General features: G+C 37.7%; 1 protein-coding gene across 1 annotated transcript; it reads right to left on the minus strand.

Annotated features, from left to right (window-relative positions):
* Positions 1-16,567: 16,567 nt before the first annotated feature.
* On the minus strand, positions 16,568-20,483 carry ZNF527 (zinc finger protein 527). The gene has a single exon (XM_039249728.1). The coding sequence runs from the start codon at positions 20,158-20,160 to the stop codon at positions 18,661-18,663; it is 1,500 nt and encodes a 499-aa protein (XP_039105659.1). The 5' UTR covers positions 20,161-20,483; the 3' UTR covers positions 16,568-18,660.
* Positions 20,484-21,508: the final 1,025 nt, after the last annotated feature.

Genomic DNA, 21,508 nt, shown 5'->3' on the forward strand with positions numbered 1-21,508 from the left:
TGCCCAAACTGCTTCAATTTTAACTGAACCCCTCAGAAATAAGAATGAACCCTGTGCTTCGTCTCCCATCAATTCCCTGCCCAAACTCCTGCCTGTTGACCCACATCTCTGTGCTAAAGGTCTCAATCACATACCTTTTAAATCCCTCCTAAAGCAGGTGGCCCCTGTCAGGTGTCAGGATTATCTCCTCTGTGGCCTTAAAAACTGCTATGTATGATGCTGACAATGTTACTGTTATTTCATTAAATTGAATTGATTGAAAAAAGGGCATCTCAATTTCTTAAATGTTGAAATGCAAAGAGAAATGTGTCAGTCTTAGAGCCTTACAGATTGTAAACAGCTGAGCCGCCAACCGCCCTCCAAACTAAGCAATTCAAATCCCCTTCCCCAATTTCCCCCAATCTTGAAACTAAGGGTTAACATCAGAGCTAGCAGGTGGCTTCCAAGGCCTTGCTCCATCCCTGACCTCTGTCTTTCCCGCTGGTCAGTGCCTCACAGGCTGGTAAATACTCCAGAAGACACCACAGGTTGCAAAGCTAATTCTCTCCAGGGTATGTATTTCTGCACCATCAGAGCCATGCAGAGCACTGAGTTCCCTGGATGTGTGTGGAATAATTTCCACAGTAAATACATGAAGAGAGGGTGGGGAGGGAAGGAACAATCAGAGTGGGAAGTGGGCTAATTAAGAGCATATCTTGGGGCGCCTGGGTGGCTCGGTCAGTTAAGCATCCGACTTCGGCTCAGGTCACGATCTCGCAGTTCGTGGGTTCGAGCCCCGCGTGGGGCTCTGTGCTGACAACTAGCTCAGAGCCTGCAGCCTGTTTCAGATTCTGTATCTCCCGCTCTCTCTCTCTCAGAAATAAATAAGACATTAAAAATTAAAAAAAAAAAAACAACCATATCTTTAGCACTCCCATTCCCTGTAGTGAGAGGAACTGAGGACCAATTGCCCAGAGAAGCCTGTCAGGTTATCAAACTTTAGATAAAATATTGAGCATATGTCAAGAAGATGGTGTTTGAAGAAAGAGGGAAGATACCAACTCACTTGGGCCAAGACTTTAAGGGTTAAGTGGTGCAAATTTCTTCCCTCAGGTTCCTCCGGTTAGGACTACAGAGTTCTAGAAGTCTGGAGGAAGAAAAAGGAGACAGAAGACTCCAGACCTGTCTCGCGGCTTCCAAACATGCATGATTTCAAACTCATTCCCCTTGCTTCTCTGGCCCCTGATACACATGAAGATTCTTCAGCGCCCCTCCCCCCTCAAGCCCAAAAGGCTGGGGCTGAGTCCCGCAAACACCAAACCGAGCCCGCATCCCGATCAAAACGGCTGCGTTCTTTCAAAGAACTTGCCCTAGGCTCTAGGAGTTTGAGGTCGCAACTTTCTTTCCTGGCGGGGGTTGGCGACGTGGGGAAGAGGAGGGACAGGGGGGCCGCACTACCACAGGTGCAGCGGGAGTGAAACAGCGCCCAACACCCTCCCACAAATCAGACTGAAAGTACACCCCCCGCCCACTCCTCCCACCCTAAGAAAGGCCAGGCACGCAGGATGCCACGTGCGATGCCACGTGCGATGCCACGTGCGATGCCACGTGCGATGCCACGTGCGATGCCACGTGCGTCACAGGACCCAAAGGGGCCGCGGTGGACTCTGGGAAATGTAGTTGGGGAAAGGCTGAAACCGATCTGACTCGAAGGCCTCAGGGGCTTGTTAGTTCAGGAGGGAGAAGCAGGTGCCCCGAGTGATCTAACCCGCACAACTGGCGGGCACCGATGCGCCCCAGAGCCAAATCCCCTCGGCTTCCGGTTCCAGCCAGCCAAGCTAGGGCTAGGCCCTCAAGCGGTGTTCCTGTACAAGAGCAGGGGTACTGGGGGGAAGGGAGGGATGAAGGGCACCGAAGTCAGAGGTGGAAAGGAATAAACTGAAGGGTGGAGGAAGGACGGATCTATGGACCCCTGCCCACCAGCGCAGCCCCCATGTGCCATCGTTAGGAAGCCCTAGAAGTGTGAGGCTCCTCCTGGGAAGAGGAGTGCTCCAGTGGTGCTCGTCCAAATTTACCAGTAAGCCAAGGAGCCCGCAGTTCGCGTTAATTTTGGCAGCTCCGCCTTATGTCCTAGCCCAGAAGCATGGAGATAAACTTTGCGAGGCTTCGTTTTCCTTGTGTCACTGTTTGTCTCAGGCCCGGAAGAGCAGGAGAATGACTTGTGAGAGCTGCGGAAACAACAATGAAGTGTCTTTCTTGGAGGGGGCAGATCTCCTGTCTCCCAGGTAGGAAAGGAACCCATGAGGAAACACTATGCCAGGGCAACTCATGACGCAGGTACAGTCTTTCATGGGTGCTGAGCTCCTGGGGGGATTGTGGATGGGGACATCTGGGGACTTCTAGCACTTGAGGCTCACCAAGCTTTACCCGAGGTGCTACGCAAAGTAAGGCAATGGTCAACACCCATCATATGCCCAATTTTTCTGCAAGAATTGGAGGGTACCCAGTCTCTATCTTGGGACCAGAATAAGCTACATACCAGGATGGGCAGGAAGGAAAGGATTTCCCCCTTGATGGCACTGAGGAGGAGGGGCTAGCAAAAGGAGCAAAGAAGAAATGGTCCAGGTCATGGTGATCCTAACCTTCATCATGGTACAAACAGAAACAGAAAATGAATATTTGTATGGCACACTAGGGCAGTATAAGCTAGGGTCTAGATTAGGCTGATATAATAAAACCCCCAAAACATAAAAATATGCTTTTTAATTTTTTACTTTTTTTATGTTTATTTTTGAGAGAGAGAGAGAGAGCAAGCATGCGGGGGAGGGGCAGAGAGAGAGGCAGCCATAGAATCTGAAGAGGATCTAGGCTCTGAGCTGTCAGCACAGAGCCCTATGTGGGGCTCGAATTCACAAACCATGAAATCATGACCTGAGCTGGTTTGATGGTCAACCAACTGAGCCATCTAGGTGCCCCTAAAGTTTGTTTATTTTTGAGAAAGAGAGAGCACAACCAGGGGAGAGAAAGAGAGAGAAAGGGAAATAATCCCTAGCAGGCTCCGCACCATCAGCATGGAGACCAACATGGGGCTCACACTCACAAACCATGAGATCATGACCTGAGCAGAAATCAAGAGCTGGATGCTTAAATATATATTTTATTCCGCCCCCATATGAGAGTCTAGGTAGGAGCAGTCCAGGACTGGTGGGATTGCTTTATCTGAACCAAGTAATTTCCATCTTGGGGCAAGAGGGGATGTTAAAATTCTCAGTAAGCTTCCGGCCAGTAGGGCAGAGGAAGGTCAGACAAAGCAGACACAGAAATGACAATCATGTGTTCTGCTTACATCTCATTGCTCAATTCGGCTTGATAAAAAATTAAAACTTCTGTGCATTAATGGACATTCTCAAGAAAATGAAAAGATAACCTACAGAATGGGAGAAAATCTTTGCAAATTTTGCAAACTATAGGGTCTAGTATCCAATATATATAAAGAACTCTATATGACCCAACAATAAAAAAGATAAATGACCCAGTTAAAATTTGGACAAAGGACTTGAATAGACATTTCTCCAAAGAATGATATACAGGAAAAGATGTTTAACATCATCAGTCATTAGGGAAATGTGAATGAAAACCACATGAGGTACCACTTCACATCCATTAGGATGACTATAATTTAAAAAAGAAAATTAAGTGTTAGGGTATGGAGAAGCTGAAACCCTTGCTTTTGGGAATGTAAAATGCTTTGGCTACTGTAGAAAACAATTAGCAGTTCCTCAAAAAGTTAAGCACAGAATAACCATATGAGTCAACAGTTCTCCTAGGTATATACCCCAAAGAACTGAACACGTACATGCATGTTCGTAGCATCCCTACACTATTCACAATAGCATAAAGTTGTAACTATCCCAAATCTCCACCGAAATATTAACAGATTTAAAATATGTGTCATATACATTCAGTGGAGTATTATTCAACCATAAAAAGGAATGAAGTGCAGATAATGTTTACATGAATGAACCTACAAACCATTATGCTAAAGAAGCCAGATACAAAAGGTCACATATTATATGATTTCATCTGTATGGAATATCCAAAATAGATCAATAGAGATGGAATGCAGTTTAATGGTTGACAAGGTATGAGGGGAGAGAGGTATGGGGGGAAACTGCTTAATGGGTAAGGGGTTTTATTTGGAAAATGATGGAAATGTTTTGGAACTAGAAAGAAATGGTTGCACAACATTGTGAATGTACTACATGTTACCAATTGTTCACTTAAAAATGGCTAATTTCATATGAATTTCACCTCAATAAATTATTTTTAAAATGTGAGTGGTCTAAACACCCCAATTAAACAGCAGAGATTTTCAGACTAGATTTTAAAAACAATTTTTAAAAACCATTGTATGTGCCTACGAGAAATCCAGCTTAAAAAGAAAAACACAGGGACACCTGGCTGGCTCAGTCGGTATAGCACATGGCTCTTGGTCTCAGGGTTGTGAGTTCGAGCCCCACAGTGAGTGTAGAGCTTACTTGGAAAAAAAAAAAAAAAAGAACAACACAAATAGGTCAAAAGTAAAAAGATAGGGGAAATCTGGTACGCTAATAGTAATTAAAAGAAAGCTAAAGTGAGTATATTAATATCAGAGAAAATAGATTTGGGAACAAAGAATATTACCAGGAAAAAAGAAGGTAGTTTTTTTTAACAAAAGGATCAAGTAAGAGTACATAACAATCAACAACAAATGAGTAAACAAACAAAAATCAGAATCAGACCCACTAATACAGAGAATTGATGGTTGCCAAAAGGGGGTGGGGAGTAGGCAAAATGGGTAAAGGAGAGTGGGAGATATAGGCTTCCAGTATGGAATGAATAAATCATGAGAACAAAACATACAGCATAAGTAATATAGTCAATGATATTTTAATGTATGGGGACAGATGGTAGCTACAGTTGCAGTGAACATAGCATAATGTATAAACTTGTTGTATCACTATGTTGCACACCTGAAACTAATGTAACATTGTGTGTCAATTACCCCCCCCCCCAAAAAAAAAAAAGATCACAGAAGAGTTTCAAAAAGAAGTATATTACGGGCACCTGGCTTCCTCAGTTAGTGGAGCCTGTGACTCTTGATCTTGGAATCATGAGTTCAAACTCCACGTTTGGCATGGAGCCTACTTTAAAAAATATTTTTTAAATAAAGTATATAAGAAAGAGCTGCCAAATTTTATCAAATTTTTAGTTTCTATTTACATAACCCTTTAGGGTTTCTCTTTTAATTTATGTTTACAAGCTCCCAATTATGATTAATTATACTTCTAAATGTTAACAAATTCCCAGATGTTGATTGATCTAGGCTTGCATTCTTGTAATAAACCCTATTTGGTTATAACAGATGTTAGATAGATAGATAGATAGATAGATAGATAGATAGATAGATAGCAATGTATTTGAGAAAATAAAAAAGAGTATGTAACAATCCCAAATGTTTATACATTTCCTGCAAGAGCTTCAGAACACATAAAGCAAAAACTGCTAGAAATAAAAAAGAGAAATAGAAAAATTCACAATTATACCCAGCAATGTCAAAATAATTAGAGATGGTAGACTTAACAAATTAATGCAACAGAATAGGAAATACATGAATGTACCCAAATACATCTGGTAATTTGGTATATGCTAAAGGTGACATTTCAGATAAGTAGGAACAGATGGATTATTTGTAAATGGTGCTGAGAAATGGGGTAGCAATATAGGGGTAAAATTAGATTCCTGCATGAAAAAATTTTAATGTAAAAAAAATGAAAACAAAATAACAGGAGAAATCCTGGGAATGTTTTAAAATTATCTCATGATGCAAAGGGTCTTTTAAATATGAATGAAAACTCAGAAGCCTTCAAAGAAAATACTGGTAAATTAGATAACATAATAATTTTGCATGGCAAAAGAGGACCCTAAACAAATTCAAAAAATAAACAGTAAACTGGAAAAAAATTGTGAATCATATAAGGTGATTCCCCTACTATATATCTAAAAAGTTACTTTCTAATTGAATATTGAGAAAAAGATATAGATAATTCACAGAAAAGAAACCCAAACTCATTCACAGTTTTAAAAAGCAAATTAATAGGGAAATGCAGATCAAAACCACACTGAGATATCACCTCATACTGGTCAGAGTGGCTAAAATGAACAAATCAGGAGACTATAGATGCTGGCGAGGATGTGGAGAAACGGGCACCCTCCTACACTGTGGGTGGGAATCTAAACTGGTGCAGCCCCTCTGGAAAACAGTGTGGAGGTTCCTAAAAAATTTAACAATAGAACTCCCCTATGACCCAGCAATAGCACTGCTGGGAATTTACCCAAAGGATACAGGAGTGCTGATGCATAGGGGCACATGTACCCCAGCATTCAAAAGCAAATTAAAACTATACTGGCTTATCATTTTCCACCTATCATATTGATAAAGGTCCAATAGATTGATGGCTAGACCTGAAAGACTTGAAATTTACACCCAAAAAGCTCAGAAAACATATACTTTAAAAATATGTTTGTTTATTTACTTTGAAAGAGAGAAAGTGCAACCAGGGCAAAGGCAGATAGCAAGAAGGAGAGAGACAATCCCAAGCAAGTGCCATGCTGTCAGCATGGAGCCTGACACAGAGCCCAGTCCCACTAACCATGAGATCACAACCTGAGCCAAAATCAAGAGGTAGACGCTCAACCGACTGAGCCACCCAGGAGCCTCCCAAAACATATACTTTTTTAATATATATGTGACAGTTTTAAAAGTTGATTGCATATGAGGCTATAAAGAAAGCCTCATTCAAATTTTTTCAATGTTTTATTTCTGAGAGAGAGAGAGAGAGACAGCGTGAGCAGGGGAGGGTCAGAGAGAGAGAGAGAGAGAGACACAGAATCCGAAGCAGTCTCCAGGCTCCAAGCTAGCTGTCAGCACAGAGCCCCACGCAGGGCTAAAACCCAGGAACCGTGAGGTCATGACCTGAGCCAAAGTCGGACGCTTAACCGACTGAGCCACCCAGGCGCCCCAAGGAAGTTTCATTCAATCCCAAAGAATCAATATAAATGTCTGACTATAATGCAATAACATCAGAAACAAATAACAAAAATATAGCTAAGACTTCTGAGTTAATGAAGAACACCTAGGGCTTGCTGTGGTTTTTCCATAGCTTGCTTGTCCTGAATTGCAATCCTTTATTATTCCTAAATAAACCTATTTTTGGTGTTAAAAAAAAGGAACACATAAAGTAAGTTCCAAAATGTAGAAATGAGTAACAATTAAAACACTAAATGCCAAAATTGTAGGATACAACTTATATAGTAGAGGGAAATGCAGCTTCAAGTACATTTATCAAGAAAAACAGGGGCACCTGGGTGGCTCAATCAGTTAAGCAATCAACTTCCGCTCAGTCATGATCTCACTGTTCCTGAGTTCTGGCACTGTGCTGACAGGCTCAGAGCCTGGAGCCTGTTTCAGATTCTGTGTCTCCCTCTCTCTCTCTGCCCCTCCCCCATTTGTGTTCTGTCTCTGTCTCTCTCTCAGAAATAAACATTAAAAACATTTTTTAAAAGAAAAACAAACAAAAACTCCCTAAATTCTCAACTCAAAAATGTAGGGACAGAGCACAAAGAATTAAATTATAAACATAAAGGACAGAAATCAATGGAAATTAGAAGAAATAGGAAAAAAGAATAGCAAACCAAAAGATAGGTTTTTTTATTTTTTTTTATTTATTTATTTATTTTTAAATGTTTTATTTATTTCTAGGAGAGAGAGAGAGAGACACAGCATGAGCAGGGGAGGGTCAGAGAGAGAGGGAGTCACAGACTGAAACAGGCTCCAGGCTCTGAGCTGGCAGTCAGCACAGAGCCCGATGCGGGGCTCGAACCCACGAACCGCGAGATCATGACCTAAGCGAAAGTCGGACGCTAAATCGACTAAGCCACCCAGGCGCCCCAAGATAGGTTTTTTTAAAGAGATCAGTGATCAATAAGTTATATAAACCTCTTGTCAAGGCTGGCAAAAAGTACAAAGATGCAAATAAGAAAATGAGTAAGAAACCAAATGAAGTTTGAAGAATAATAAAAGAATCTTATGAATGAGTATTTACAAATTTGAAACCTAGACAAATGAATATATTTCTTTAAAAAATACCAAAATTGGTATAACAGAAAATTTGAATAAACCTGATAAATTGAAATGGTATAGAAACATTTCCTCAAAGGAAAACACCTAAAGGCCAGATAGATTTACAAGTACATTTTAACCAAACTTTTATGAATGGACTTGATTACATATTCGATAGGAGACAAACAATGTAAGAAAGAACACTTAGTAGAGCCCAAATGACTTAGAAGTATATGAAGATATGCTCCAACTCACCAGTAGTCAATAATAACAATGCAAACTAAAAGCATCCAAAGAAGATATTTTCAAGTGTTTACCAGGACATAGAAAGAGGTGCTGCTGGTGAGACTGTAAACAGATGCAGCTACTCTAGAAAGTAATCTGGCTGTATCTACAAAAATTGTGTAAAAAAAAAAAAACATGCAATATTCCTGGGTAAATATTTCTAAACTAGCTCAGATCTGCAAGGGAATACACTCTAGAATGTTCTTTGTGGCAGCCAGAAGTTGTATCCATCACTTCAGGCAGAAAAGAATAAATAAAACATAGTAAATATGTACTATTAATTACTATTCAAGTGTTAGAAGTGATGAATGGCATTAGATGACTATGCATAAAGGAACATGATATATCTAAAAACAGTGCTGAGTAAATGGATGTCAAAAGAAAGCCAGGATAGCATTACTTAAATTGGGTAAAACAGAATTTAAAACAAAGACTATATGTAACAAGAGACAAAGAAGGACACTATATAATCATAAAGGGGACAATCCAACAAGAAGATACAACAATTGTAAATAATTATGCACCCAATATGAGAGCACCCAAATACATAAAACAAATAATAACATAAAGGAAATAATTGATAGTAATACAATAATAGTAGGGGACTTGAACACCCCACTTACATCAATGGACATATATAAACAGAAAATCAAAAAGGAAACCATGGCTTTGAATGATACACTAGACCAGATGCATCTACATATATATTCCATCCTCAAACAGCAGAATACACATTCTTGTCAAATGCATATGGAATATTCTCCAGAATATATCACATATGAGGCCACAAAACACTCTCAAAAAATTTAAAAGCATTGAAGTCATACTATGCATCTTTTCTGACCACAATGCTATGAAACTAAAAATCAACTACAAGACAGAATGTGGAAGGAGCACAGATACATGGAGGTTAAATAACATGCTCCTAAACAATAAATGAGTCAATTGAGACATCAAAGAAGAAATAGAAAATTGCATGGAAACAAATGAAAATGAAAATACAATGGTCCAAAATATTAGAGGTTCAGCCAAAGCATTTCTAATTGCAAAGTTTATAACAATACAGGTCTAACTCAAGAAACAAGACAAAACATACCCTTACATTTCAAGGAGCTAGAAAAGATCAAAACCCAAAACTACCAGAAGGAAGAAAATAATAAAGATTAAAGCAGAAATAAATGATATAGAAACTTAAAAAACAATAGAACAGATCAATGAAATCTGGAGCTAGTTCTTTGAGAAGATCAACAAAATTAACCTCTAGCCAAACACCTAAAAAAAAAATGGGGAGGGGGGAATGAAAATAAGCAAAATCACTAATGTAACCAACACTACCAAAATACAAACAGTTGCAAGAGAATATTATGAAAAATTATATGCCAACAAATTAGACAACCTAGAAGAAATGGAAAGGGTCCTAGAAACATATAACCTCCCAAAACTGGGGCAGGAAGAAATTGAAAATTTGAACAGACCAATTACTGGCAAAGAAATTGACTCAGTAATCCAAAAAACTGCAACAAACAGAAATCCAGGACCAGCCAGCTTCACAGGAGAATTCTACCAAACATTTAAAGAAGAGTTAATACCTATTTTTCTCAAAATATTCTGCCCCCCCAAAAAAAAAATAGAAGAGAAAGGAAAACTTCCAAATTCATTATATAAGGCTAGCATTACTCTGATACCAAAACCGGATGCAGACACCACCAAAAAACAAAAAACAAAAAACTACAGGGCAATATTTCAATAAATATAGATGAAAAAATTCTCAACAAAATACTAGCAAACCAAATCCAACAATACATTAAAAAAAAAATCATTCACCACAATTAAGTGAGATTTATTCCCAGGATGCAAGGGTGGTTTAATACTCAGAAATCCATCAACATAATACCTCACATCAGTAAACTAGGATAAAACCATATTATCATTTCAATAGGCACAGAAAAAGCATTTGACAAAGTAAAACGTCATTCATGATTTTAAAAAACCCTCTAAAAAAGAGGTTTAGAGAGAACATACCTCAACATAATAAAGGCCTTGTATGAAAAACCCACAGCAAATATCATACTCAACAGGGAAAATCTGAGCTTTTCCCATAAGGTCAGGAACAAGACAAGTGGCCTCTGACCACTTCTATTCAACATAGTATTGGAAGTCCTAGCCACAGCGATAAGACAACTAAAAAGAATTGAAGGCATCCAGATCAGCAAGGAAGTAGTAATACTTTCACTATTTGCAGATGATATGATACTACTTACAGAAAAACCTAGAGTCCACACACACACATACACACACACACACTACTAGAATTGATAAATTCAGTAATGTCACAGGATCTAAAACCAATGTATAGAAAACTGTTGAATTTTGGGGTGCCTGGGTGGCTCATTTGGTTAAGCATCTAACTTCAGCTCAGGTCATGATTTCACAGTTCATGGGTTCGAGCCTCACTTCGGGCTCTGTGCTCACAGCCCAGAGCCTGGAGCCTGCTTTGCATTCTGTGTCTCCCTTTCTCTCTGCCATCCCCTACTCATGCTCTCTGTCTCTTAAAAATGAATAAATGTTTTAAAAACTTTATTAAAAACTTTGCATTTCTATACACTAATAATGAAGTGGCAGAAAGAGAAATTAAGAAAATAATCCCATTTACAATTGTACCAAAAACAATAAAAGATCTAAGTGAAAGATACATACTCTGAAAACTATAAAACATTGATGAACGAAATTCAGGATGACACAAAGAAATGGAAAGACAATCCACACTCATGGATTAGAACAAATATTGTTAAAATGTCCACATTACCCAAAGCAATCTATAGATTTAATGCAATCCCTATCAAAATATCAACAGCATTTTTCACAGAACTAGAACAAACAATCCTAAAATGTATGGAACCAAAAAGGACCCAAATAGCCAAAGCAACCCTGAAAAAGAACAAAGCTGGTAGTACAATTCCAGACTCTAAGTCATATTACAAGGCTGTAGTAGTTAAAATAGTATGGCACTTAAGTGTCCATCAACAGACGAATGGATTAAGAAGATGTGGTTTATCTATACAATGGAATACTACATGGCAATGAGAAACAATGAAATCTGGCCATGTGTAGCAACATGGATGGACCTTGAGGGTGTTATGCTTAGCGAAATAAGTCAGGCAGCGAAGGACAAATATCATATGTTTGCACATATAGGAGGATTAGGAGGAACTTAACTGAGGACCATGGGGGAGAAGAAGGGGGGAAGTGGTGGGGTAAAGGGAGAGAGGCAAACCATGAGAGACTCTTGAATGCTGACAAAAACTGAGGACTGATGGATGTGGGGGGGAAGGGGGAGATGGGCATGGAGGAGGGCATTTGTGGGGATGAGCACTGGGTGTTATATGGAAACAATTTGACAATAAACTATTTGTAAAAATAAATAAATAAATAAATAAATAAATAAATAAAATAGTGTGGCACTGGAACTAAAAAAAAAAAAACCACATAGATCAACTGAGCAAAACAGAAACCCCAAAATACAAAAACACTAATTCAAAGAGATACATGCACCCCTATGCATCACAGCACTATTTATAATAACCAAAATATGGAAGCAGTCCAAGTATTCACTGATAGATGAATGGATAAAGAATGTGGTATGTGTATACAATGGAATATTATTCAGCCATAAAAAGAATGAAATCTTGCCATTTCCAACAGCAGAAATAGAGCTATAGAGTATAATGCTAGGCAAAGTAAGTCAATAAGAGAAAGAAAAATACTATATGATTTCTCTCATATGTGGACATTAAGAAACAAAACAAACGAGCAAAGGGGAAAAAAAACAGAAACCAAGAAACAGACTCTTAACTATAGAGAACAAACTGATGATTACCAGGGCAGCGGGAAGGGGATGGATGAAATAGGCGATGATTCTTAAAGAGTGTACTTACCATGATGAGCACTGAGTATTGCTGAATCATTGTATTGTACACCTGAAACTAATATAATATTGTATGTTAACTATACCTGAATTCAGTGAAAAACTCAAAACACACACACACAGTGCTGAGTAGGAAAAAATGACACATTTATAACATAATACCTTTGGTATAAATTTCAAACATACAACATATGGTTGACTTTATAAGGGATCTATACACATTTAAGGATGCATACCTGGGTGCATGCCTATGGTGGAGAATAGAAATTGGGAATTATTAGGGAAAAAATAAACCAAGAAACGAGTGTTGGACTAAACAATTTTGATAATGTACTATGAACTGCAATCCAAAAATATGAATGGAAATTTAAATAACCAAGAGCCATACCTTCTTGGCTTCTATCTTAATAGAAGGCAGAGTCCTAATAGCCTCAAATATCCAAAGAGAGGGAGCTCTGAGACTCTGGAGCTGCAAATTCACAGGGGCTGAATTTACAGTCCTGTCTCCCAGGAGCAGCTTGCTCTCAGGCACACAATTCAACTTCCCACTTGATTTCATGATTAATAAATGCCATGTTAACTTTACATATATTACATTCTTTCAAGTAATCCTTACAAAAACTTGAAAGGCTGAAATTATTACTTCAGTTTTATAGATAAATAAACTGAGCTTGAAAGAAGTATAATCAGGGGCACCTGGGAGGCTCATTCGATTAAACGTCTTATTCTTGATTTCATGGTTCAAGACACGATCTCACAGTCATGCGGTCAAGGCCCACATTGGGCTCCGCACTGAGCATGGAGACTGCTTGGGAGTCTCTCTCCCTCTCTCTCTCTGACCTTCTCCTGTGCTCGCTTGGTCTCTCTCTCTCTCTGAAAATAAATAAACATAAAAAAAAAGTAGTACAATCACTTCTCAGTTTTTCCTAAACGAGTTGACATCCATATGAAGATCTAACTCCAGCACCTCTATTTGTGCCAACAATCAAAAGAGCAGATATTTTCACTACTCTTTCTGGAAGAATATGTGATGAATAACCATACAAATACCTTTAAGACAGCTGATCAGGAAAGTACTATCTTCACCTCATGGCCTCAAGGAATCTGCTTTTCTCCACCATATAACTTATTGTCTTTCTTTTGGGCTTTATGGACAATGTAGAAAATCTTAGTAGGGTACAGTAAATTAACATGCTAGGTAGGAACTCAAAACCAATGTGAAATCATATTCAAAAAATGAATATGTCTCTAAAATGGGCCTTATCATAATGGCAGCAGTTTTGTTCCAAATTCATGCAAAGTCCTAGCATTCAAATATAGTAATTACTAAAAGGGTACAGGACTCTGTGGGAAATTTATATATATATCACACAAAGTTTTATATTGTGTTTGTTCAGGGAGATCTGAAAAACTTCAAAAAAAATGGAAAACATCTGTGTGAAGAACAGTGGAATCATAACACACCTGAAGAAGCTTAACCACAGTTCCTTTCGACTTATTTACATCAGTTGAGGCAATTTTAGTATATGTGCTGCCGAAGTGAGCACAGTTGAGGCAATTTTAAATTATCATTAATTTTCAACTGGTAATTTTTAACTTATTAAAACAGTGTTTCAAAATTTTTGAAACAACTTCAAGTTTTATAAAAGGTAATTAATACATAGTTCTTATTACTGTGAACTTAGTATATACTTATTTAAAGTAAGCTCTACTGTGAAGTTGGGTTTTTTCTTGTTTGGGCAACAGGAATGATAGAAAATACAGCATGTATCAAAAATGCAATCTTACTTTACACTTACTTAGGCCATAAGTCTAGCTAGCAAGACCTTTAACTGAGAAAAATTATTTCCTTTCCTAAGAGGGAAACAACATCCTGATTGCTAGCAGATACATGAATAGGTGTTCAACATCATTCATCATTAGGGAAATACAAATCAAAACCACAATGAGATACCACCTCACGCCTGTCAGAATGGCTAAAATTAACAACTCAGGCAACAACAGATGTTGGTGAGGATGTAGAGAAAGAGGAACCCTTTGGCACTGCTGGTGGGAATGCAAACTGGTGCAGCCACTCTGGAAATCAGTGTGAAAGTTCCTTAAAAAATTAAAAACAGAACCACCAAGCAATTGCACTACTAGGTATTTATCCAAAGTATTCAGGAGTGCTGTTTTGAAGGGGCACATGCACCCCAACATTTGTAGCAGTGCTATAGCCACTAGGCAATGTATGGAAAGAGCCTAAATGCCCACTGACTGATGAAAGGATAAGATGTGGTATATATATACAATGAAATATTACTCAGTGATCAAAAGAATGAAATCTTGCCATATGCAACAACATGGATAGAACTAGAGTGTATTATGTTAAGAAAAATAAGTCAGAGAAAGACAAGTATCATATAATTTCACTCATGTGGAGTTTAAGAAACAAAACAGATGAACATAGCGAAGGAGAAGCAAAAATAAGATAAAAACAGAGAGGAAGACAAACCATAAGAGATTCTTAAAGACAGCGAACAAACTGAGGGCTGCTGGTGGGGTGTTGGGTGGGGGGATAGGCTAAATGGGTGAGGGGCATTAAGGAGGGCACTTGGGATGAGCACTGGGTGTTATATGTATGTGAAGAATCACTACATTCTATTCCTGAAATCATTATTACACTATATGTTAACTAACTTGGATTTAAATTTTTTTAAAAAGAGGGAAACATATTTTTCTGATTTCATAGCCTTTTGAATGCATGCTTGTTTTCTCCCTCCCTAAATTCCTTAAAAGGGAGCTAACTTCATGACTGTAGGCAGGAGACAATGAGGATGAGCCTGGAACATCCTATTATTGCCAAAAAGTAAGGATGCTTGCAACGATGTCAGTACAGTGCTGAAGGTAACAAAGAGCCTAAACTGGCCCCCAATGGCTCATTCAATGAGCATCAAAAATATATATATTATAGGGGTGCCTGGGTGGCTCAGTCGGTTAAGCATCTGACTTCAACTTAGGTCATGATCTTCCGGCCCATGGGTTCAAGTCCCATGTCGGGCTCTGTGCTGACAGCTCAGAGCCTGGAGCCCGCTTCAGGTTCTGTGTCTCCCTCTCTCTGCCCCTACCTTGCTTGTGCTCGCTCTCTCTCTCAAAAGTAAATAAATATTGGAAAATTAAAAAAACATATATATGTATATATATACATTATAATTAATTGAAATGTGTTAAGATTAAAAAAAAACTTTTTTAATAGCTTATTTTTGAGACAGAGAGAGACAGAGCCCCAAATGTGCCCCAAAATGTGTTAAGATTTTAAAAGGCCACAAATTCATAAAACTAAAAAGAAAATGTTAAAATGCAAAATGCAAATACAGAGGTATAATAAAATAATGAGAATGAATTTAATAAGGATAGAGTGTAATATTTACACATATGGATTAGATATATATACATATATATGGATTATCTTTCCAAGAGGCATATAAGGCATATAACTGTGTGTGTGTGTGTGTGTGTGTGTGTGTAAGTACGCAGTGTAGGTAGACAGATCTCTTACCTTTCCCAGGTCTTTAATCAAAAGTCAACTTCAAAGGTGGCTTCCTTCCCTGGCCATACAATCTAAAATTCCAGTCCCCTACCTCTTCCTTCATTTTCTTCTCCTTAGAATTTTCTTTTACATATTATATTTTTTCTTATATATATCTACATACATATATATATATATATTTTATTGGTCTTTCTCACTAGAAATTAGCTCTATAAAAAGGCAGTGATTTTTGCCTATGCAGTTCACTACTGTACCTCCAATGCCTAGATTAGAACAAAGCCTGGCATACAGTAGATACTTTACATAAAGTTTTTCAATAACACACACACACACACACACACCCCTCCTGCTTAATCAAGAGTAAATAAAAGAAAAAAAATTAAATATGACAAGCAAAAATTGCATAACTGACAAGGCAGAAAATATATGTTCAGCATAAAGGAATCCAACAGTTCCATCACTATTGATCATATCCAATAACCAAGTGGAAAGGGTTTTGACATTCTAAATCAATTAGTCCACATTCTAAAGAGAATTAACTGAACAAATTCAAACCAACATCTCTTTGACAAGAAATCTCTAGATGTTCCTAATAACTCTTAAGATACTAATAAAGCATAAGTTTTTAATAATGCTAAAAGATCAAGTCACTATCTCACAATAAGACAATGGGTTGTATAGTTGCAGATAAATAAAATTTAATGCCTCATTGTGAGGTAAAACACCAGCTATAAGTACAAACACCTGTGCTAAAGGCATAGGTATAAAAGATTTTACAACATTACAAGTGAAGTTTAATTGAAAAAACAGAGAATCGATCAGTGGCTTGGCTTTATGTCACCTTAGAGGAAGAAGTCAGGTGCCATACTTAGATCAGAATCAATTAGTGAATAACTCAACTCTTCTTTGGTTTGAGTCATTATTCTTTTTCCTTTAGGCCTGGTAAGTTTACTGTAACCTTGGGGAGCATTCCAAAATAAGTTATTACTCAACTCTTAGAAAGTATTAAAATAAGTATTTCTATACATCTAGAAAATATAAGAATAAAGAAATGACACGGATTCTTAGCATATGATATTGACATTTTAGGCTAGATGTAGTATGTTTGGCAGCATTTTAAAATCTTTTTTTTTTCTGTTTAAGGTTTGAAGTATTAAGCAATACTAAATCTTAAATACTAAGTATTAAGCAATACTAAAACTTAAATCTATAGTTTAAGTTGTTTCAAGACAATTTGTCATAATATTTGGGAAATTTTCAGATTTGTATTAGATATAAGAATAAACTGACAAAGTACTTTTAAGAGTAGTAGGCATTGTTTCACTCCATGCACATATATAAATCCTTGTTCTCTACTCTTTCCTAATTCCTTTGTTCTGTTGTTTTTATAGATGCTGTCCAGATAGTGTCCAAGATTCTAATGGTCTAACTGTTCAAGGTGGCCCCATTCCCATATTAACAAAGTTTACTTCCCTACATCCACTCAGATAAAATAGGAATATACTGTCCTATACCCTCATATTCTTTATTACTCTGAAGAATGGTAATAATTTATGCCCTTAAAATTTTAGGCTCCAGCTGTTTTACTTTCACCATGAGTTGACAATGTCCCATCCTTTCTGTCTGCCAGACAGTAATGTCTTTGTCTGAATCTCTAGTTCCAAAGAAGTTCATAAACTTCTTAAACCAAAAATTACAATCTACTCACAAAAGAAGACCTCATTTACAATCCTATTATATTCTATTATACAGTATATTTAAATCCATACTGTAAACAGAAAATCAAATATTCCTTTAAGATGAAGAGCCATTCATGAAACCAATAAATCCATTATTCTCTTAGCTTGTCATTCTTTCTTTAAAGGCCTATGGTGAGTCATTGCCACAAATGATTTTAATTCCTATGGGAAAGCCTGTTAAGGAGTTTTACTGAGTGAATTTGAAAAAATTCATCCTTATTATGAAGCAGTCTAAAAACTAACTTTTATCAACAAATAAAATGTAGTAATTGTCTCAGCTTTATGAAGGCTATATATTAAACTTCTATATACTTGTTTTAGCAAAAGGTTTCTCAGGATAATTATGCCATATAAAAGATTAAGGCTTTCTCACATGTAGCAAATATAGGGTGTATGAATCAGTACTATAATTCCAAGAGGCAAAAATCCAATTCAAACTAACTTAACAAAAAGGAAATTTATTGTATCACAAAAATGAAAAAGTAAAAGGTGGTATAGACTTCAGGCATGATTGAATTCAGATCAAACAATGTCATCAGATTTCTCTTATCTCGATTTTCCTCTATGTTGGACTGATCTTGGGAAGGCTTTCCTCACATAGTGGCAAAAAGGCTACTGGTGAGTTTTTAACCTTGAAAAAAATCCTTGACGCTTGCAATTCCAGGAAAAGAAAAAAAGATCTTCTCAACTATCCATAACAATGCCCCACTACAGGGTTCTAGTGGTCCAGATAAGGCTATCTGCCAACCCCTGATTAACCAGATTGTGGCCAGCCCATGACCAATCCACTGCTTCCCCTGATTATAGTTTCATCAGAATGATACACAATGAGGGTGAGGTAAGTTTCAAATGGGGTATAGAACAGATCCAAAAGTAACAGATGTCTACTATTCAGGCTATTTCAAATAATGGATGCTCATAAACTGAAGGCTTTTCCATATTTACTACATTCATAGAATCATTAACCAAAGAATTAATTCAGATATTTATTTCATAAGGACTGAGTGGTGACTAAATGTTTTCTTCCTTATACTTGTTATAATCAAAGAGTTTCTTTGATATGAATTTTCTGATGTCGTCTAAGAGCTGAGGCACAGCTAAAATTATTCCCACACTCACTGCAGTTATAGGGTTTGTCTCCAACATGAATTCTCTGGTGTAGCCTAAGGGACAAAATCTGATGAAAAGCCTTCCCACATTCATTACATTCATAGGGTTTCTCTCCAGTATGAATTCTCTGATGTTGATTAAGGTATGAGCCACAACTGAAGGCCTTCCCACATTTGTTACATTCATAAGGTTTCTCTCCTGCATGACTTCTCTTATGATGAATTAGAACTAAAGCATCACTGAAGGCTTTCCCACATTTACTACATTCAAAAGGTCTCTCTCCAGTATGTATTCTATGATGTCGATTAAGTTGCGAGTCAGTCCTAAAAAACTTCCCACATTTGATGCATTCATAGGGCTTTTCACCTGTATGAATTCTCTGATGTTGATTAAGGTGTGAGCGATAGCCAAAAGTCTTCCCACATTCATTACATTTAAAGGGTTTCTCTCCTGTATGAATCCTTTGATGCAGAGTAAGGGCAATGCGTCTGCTGAAGGCTTTTCCACATTGGTTACATTCATAGGGTTTCTCTCCAGTGTGAATTCTCTGATGTTGATTGAGGTGTGCACTCTGTCTGAAGGCTTTGTTACATTCCTTACATTCATATGGTTTCTCCCCTGTGTGAATTCTCTGATGTTCAACAAGGAAGGCATAACGGCTAAAGGCCTTCCCACATTCATTGCATGCAAAGGGTTTCTCTCCAGTGTGGATTCTCTGATGTTGAGCAAGGTGTGCACTCTGTCTGAAAGCTTTGTTACATTCCTTACACTCATAGGGTTTCTCTCCGATATGAGTTCTTTGATGTTCACTGAGAAAGAAGTCATGGCTAAAGGCTTTTCCACAGTCATTGCATGCGTATAGTTTCTCTCCACTGTGAATTCTCTGAGGTTGAGTAAAGAATGAGTAACAGTTAAAGGCATCATCACATTCATTGAATCCATGTGGTAATTTTCCAAAATGAGTCGTTTGATGTTGAGTAAGTAATGAATGGAAACTTAAGAGATTTGAAAAATCACTACTTTCATAAGGTTTCTCCCCAGGAGGACTTCCTATATCTTTACTAAGGTATGTATTCTGGTTGAATTCTTCACATTCATTATCTATCAAAGATTCCTTCTCAACAGGTAATCTTTTATGTTCAATTACGACGGAAGTTGGGGGAAACATTTTATCATAAATATCAAATTTATGTACTTGCTCTACTGTGGGAATTCTCTCTTGTGTTGAAAGTACTGACTTCAAGAGAACACTTCTCTCAGAATTGTTATATTTATTGTCTCTTTTCACAGCAGAGATTTCCTTAAGAGTTGTCACTTGCCTGAAATGCCTCTCCTGATTTCGTTGATGCTGCTCAAATTCACCCTCGTATTTCCAAGCTTCTCTGAAACTGGAATATTCAAGGTCATAACCTGTAAGTCTTTCCATTACCATCCCCTGGGATATTTCCTCTTCATTAATGTACCATTTTGGAGATAATTCCTTGATTTCATACCAAGACTCCCAGTCTGAAAAATATCAAGAAAGCAAATGTGTCCTTCTTTCCTTTGCAAGGAAAAAACTGTTATAGAAGAAACAAGAATTTATTTGGGGAGAAGGAGGGGATAAAGTACATGGTTTTGACACCTTTCAATTATGGACATGCAATAGGAACAAAATACAAAGAAAGAAGAATGCAAAGAGCTGACAAAGGAAGATATATGTGTTGGTGAAATTATTTCAAAGATTGTTTTTCAAAGAAGATCTAAGTAAACAAAAATGTAAGATATAACTGTACCAAAAGAAAAAAATGGATACACATGCTTTAGGTAAATACTCACTGGTGGAATTACTGGAACATATGGTATTACTACTTTTAATTTTGGGGGAACTTCTATACTGTTTTCCACAATGGCTGTGCCAGTTTACATTCCCACCAGCAGTACACTAGGGTTGCTTCTTCTCCACATCCTCACCAATACAATGTTTTTTTGTTTTGTTTTTAATGTTTTGTTTATTTCTGAGAGAGAGAAAGTATGTGTGTGTGAGAGAGGGAGAGAGAGAGGGGCAGTGTGAACAGGGGAGGGTCAGAGAGAGAGAGAGAGAGAGAGAGAGAGGGAGACAGAGAATCCAAAGCAGACTCCAGGCTCTGAGCTAGCTGTCAGCACAGAGCCCGATGCAGGGCTTGAACCCACGAACCGTGAGATCATGACCTGAGCTGAAGTTGGATGCTTAACCAACTGAGCCACCCAGGCGCCCCACCAATACAATGTTTTAAGTTAAAAAAATTTTTTTAAAAAGCAAGTTGAAAATAGATGCATATAAAAATTGTGTGTGTGTACCTGTGCAAGGGACATTGTAGAAAAATACAGATCCAATCATGAGTAGGAGTGGCTTTGGATGATATCATGAAAGAGTATTTATACATTTGTTAATTGGTTGAATATTTTCTGATAAATATTATTTCTATTTAAAAGAAAAAAGGAGGGGTGCCTGGGTGGCTCAGTTGGTTAAGCATCCAACTTCAGCTTGGGTCATGATCTTACGGTCCTTGAGTTCAATCCCTGCATCCGGCTCTGTGCTGACAGCTCTAAGCCTGGAGCCTGCTTCTGATTCTGTGTCTTTCCCTCTGCCCCTCCCCCACTCATGCTCTGTCTCTCTCTCAAAAATAAATAAACATTTTAAAAAAATTTTTAATAAAAGAAAAAAGGAAAGGGGTGCCTGGTTGGCTCAGTCATTAGAGCATGTGACTCTTGATCTTAGGATTGTAAATTCAAGCCCTACATCAGGTGTAGACATTACT

This window comes from Hyaena hyaena, unplaced genomic scaffold (assembly GCF_003009895.1).
Source record: "Hyaena hyaena isolate Hyena2069 unplaced genomic scaffold, ASM300989v1 scaffold_345, whole genome shotgun sequence".
NCBI classification, from domain to species: domain Eukaryota; kingdom Metazoa; phylum Chordata; class Mammalia; order Carnivora; family Hyaenidae; genus Hyaena; species Hyaena hyaena.

Excerpts from the sequence above, each read along its gene's own strand:
- ZNF527 (XM_039249728.1), bottom strand. The coding sequence starts at position 20,160 with ATGGTAATGGAAAGACTTACAGGTTATGACCTTGAATATTCCAGTTTC.